This window comes from Chaetura pelagica, unplaced genomic scaffold (genome assembly GCF_000747805.2).
Source record: "Chaetura pelagica isolate M959 unplaced genomic scaffold, ChaPel_1.0 scaffold872, whole genome shotgun sequence".
In the NCBI taxonomy this organism is placed as follows: Eukaryota; Metazoa; Chordata; class Aves; order Apodiformes; family Apodidae; genus Chaetura; species Chaetura pelagica.
The window spans coordinates 107,003-108,214 of record NW_009952388.1 but is presented as its reverse complement, the minus strand read 5'-3'; the positions used below and the strand labels follow the sequence as shown (position 1 = coordinate 108,214).

The following is a 1,212-nucleotide window of genomic DNA, read 5'->3' as shown; positions in this document are numbered from 1 at the left end:
AGGGGGTGCTGAGAGATGGGAGGGCGGTGAGCAGGCGGGGGTGGGGGGGAGGCAGGGACCCCCCCCCGGCTGCAGGGCCCACCTTAGGCTTGATCCTGATGGTGGCAATATCCGCCACCTGGTCCACGTCCTGCACCACGGCGTCGTACTGCTCGCCGCTGGCCAGGCGCACCCGCACGCGCCGGCGATTGGCCACCACGTGGGCGTTGGTGACAATCAGCCCGTCCGGGGACACCAGGAACCCCGAGCCGTTTGAGATGGGCACATCACGGCCTGAGAAGGGGTGCCTGCGAGGAGGGCACAGGTCAGGGGAGGGCAGCAGGGACCCCAAGGGGACTCGTGGAAGCTCTGGGGGGTGAAGCAGGGGCTGGGCAGACTGGATGGTCCAGGCTGGTAGGTCTGGAAAGACTCAAGGGACAGTGGAGATATCAGAGCAACAGCAGGATGGGGAGATTCCTACACTTCCCCATATTGAGAGTCCACACAAATGCACAGGGAACAGAAGACTCCAGAGCCTGTGCATGATGGCAAAGGTCTAATCCCACCAGGACCACAGAGGCACAGAAGCTCAGGTGAGTGGAGAGCCGCAGTGGACGGCACTGGCTCTGTGGGAGACAGCAGCAATAAGGAAGGGACTGTGATCTGTGCAAAGTATCCTGAACACACGGAGCCTTGCTTTGGAGCAGGTAACAACCTGGGACATCTCCTCTTGCACCAGCAGAGGAAGACTCACAGCTGCAGGCCCTGGTCCCCACGGGGACACCCATCACCCTGACCTGTGGGGAAAGGCCTGGTGCTACATGAGGCAAGAGACCCAGCGACACCAGACACAACGGGCTGAGGGGACCAGTGCTTGTTTGCCCTGATCCTTGGGCCTCCCAAGCCCCTGTGCGCCGAGGCAGAGCCTGTGGGAACGCAGCAGACAGGGAAGATGACGGGAGGGATCACTGGAACCAACTGGATATGCACAACTCCAGGCACCAGACAGTGACCAGGGCACTGGAGAAGGAAACACTGCACATGCTCAGCAAGGCTGCAGTGACACCAGGCTGGAGGTGACAGCACAAGTTGCAGGGCAGAGCCATCCAGAGGTGCCCTAAGAGGCTGTCAAGAACGTGGAGCTCAAAGGCAAATGCGAAGTCCTGCCCCTGGAACAGGGCAGGGACAGCCTGAGGCTGCAGCCCCGAGGGCAGCTCTGCCGACGCGGTCCTG

General features: G+C 62.0%; 1 protein-coding gene across 1 annotated transcript in view; it reads right to left on the bottom strand.

Annotated features, from left to right (window-relative positions):
• HTRA2 (HtrA serine peptidase 2) overlaps window positions 1-523 on the bottom strand; it is a 5,619-nt gene extending 5,096 nt beyond the window's left edge. The window contains exons 1-2 of the mRNA XM_010008181.1: window positions 486-523; window positions 26-287 (exon numbers count right to left, since the gene is read on the bottom strand). Of these exons, the coding sequence (XP_010006483.1) occupies window positions 26-287; window positions 486-523 (300 nt within the window). The remainder of the gene's footprint in view (window positions 1-25; window positions 288-485) is intronic.
• Window positions 524-1,212: the final 689 nt, after the last annotated feature.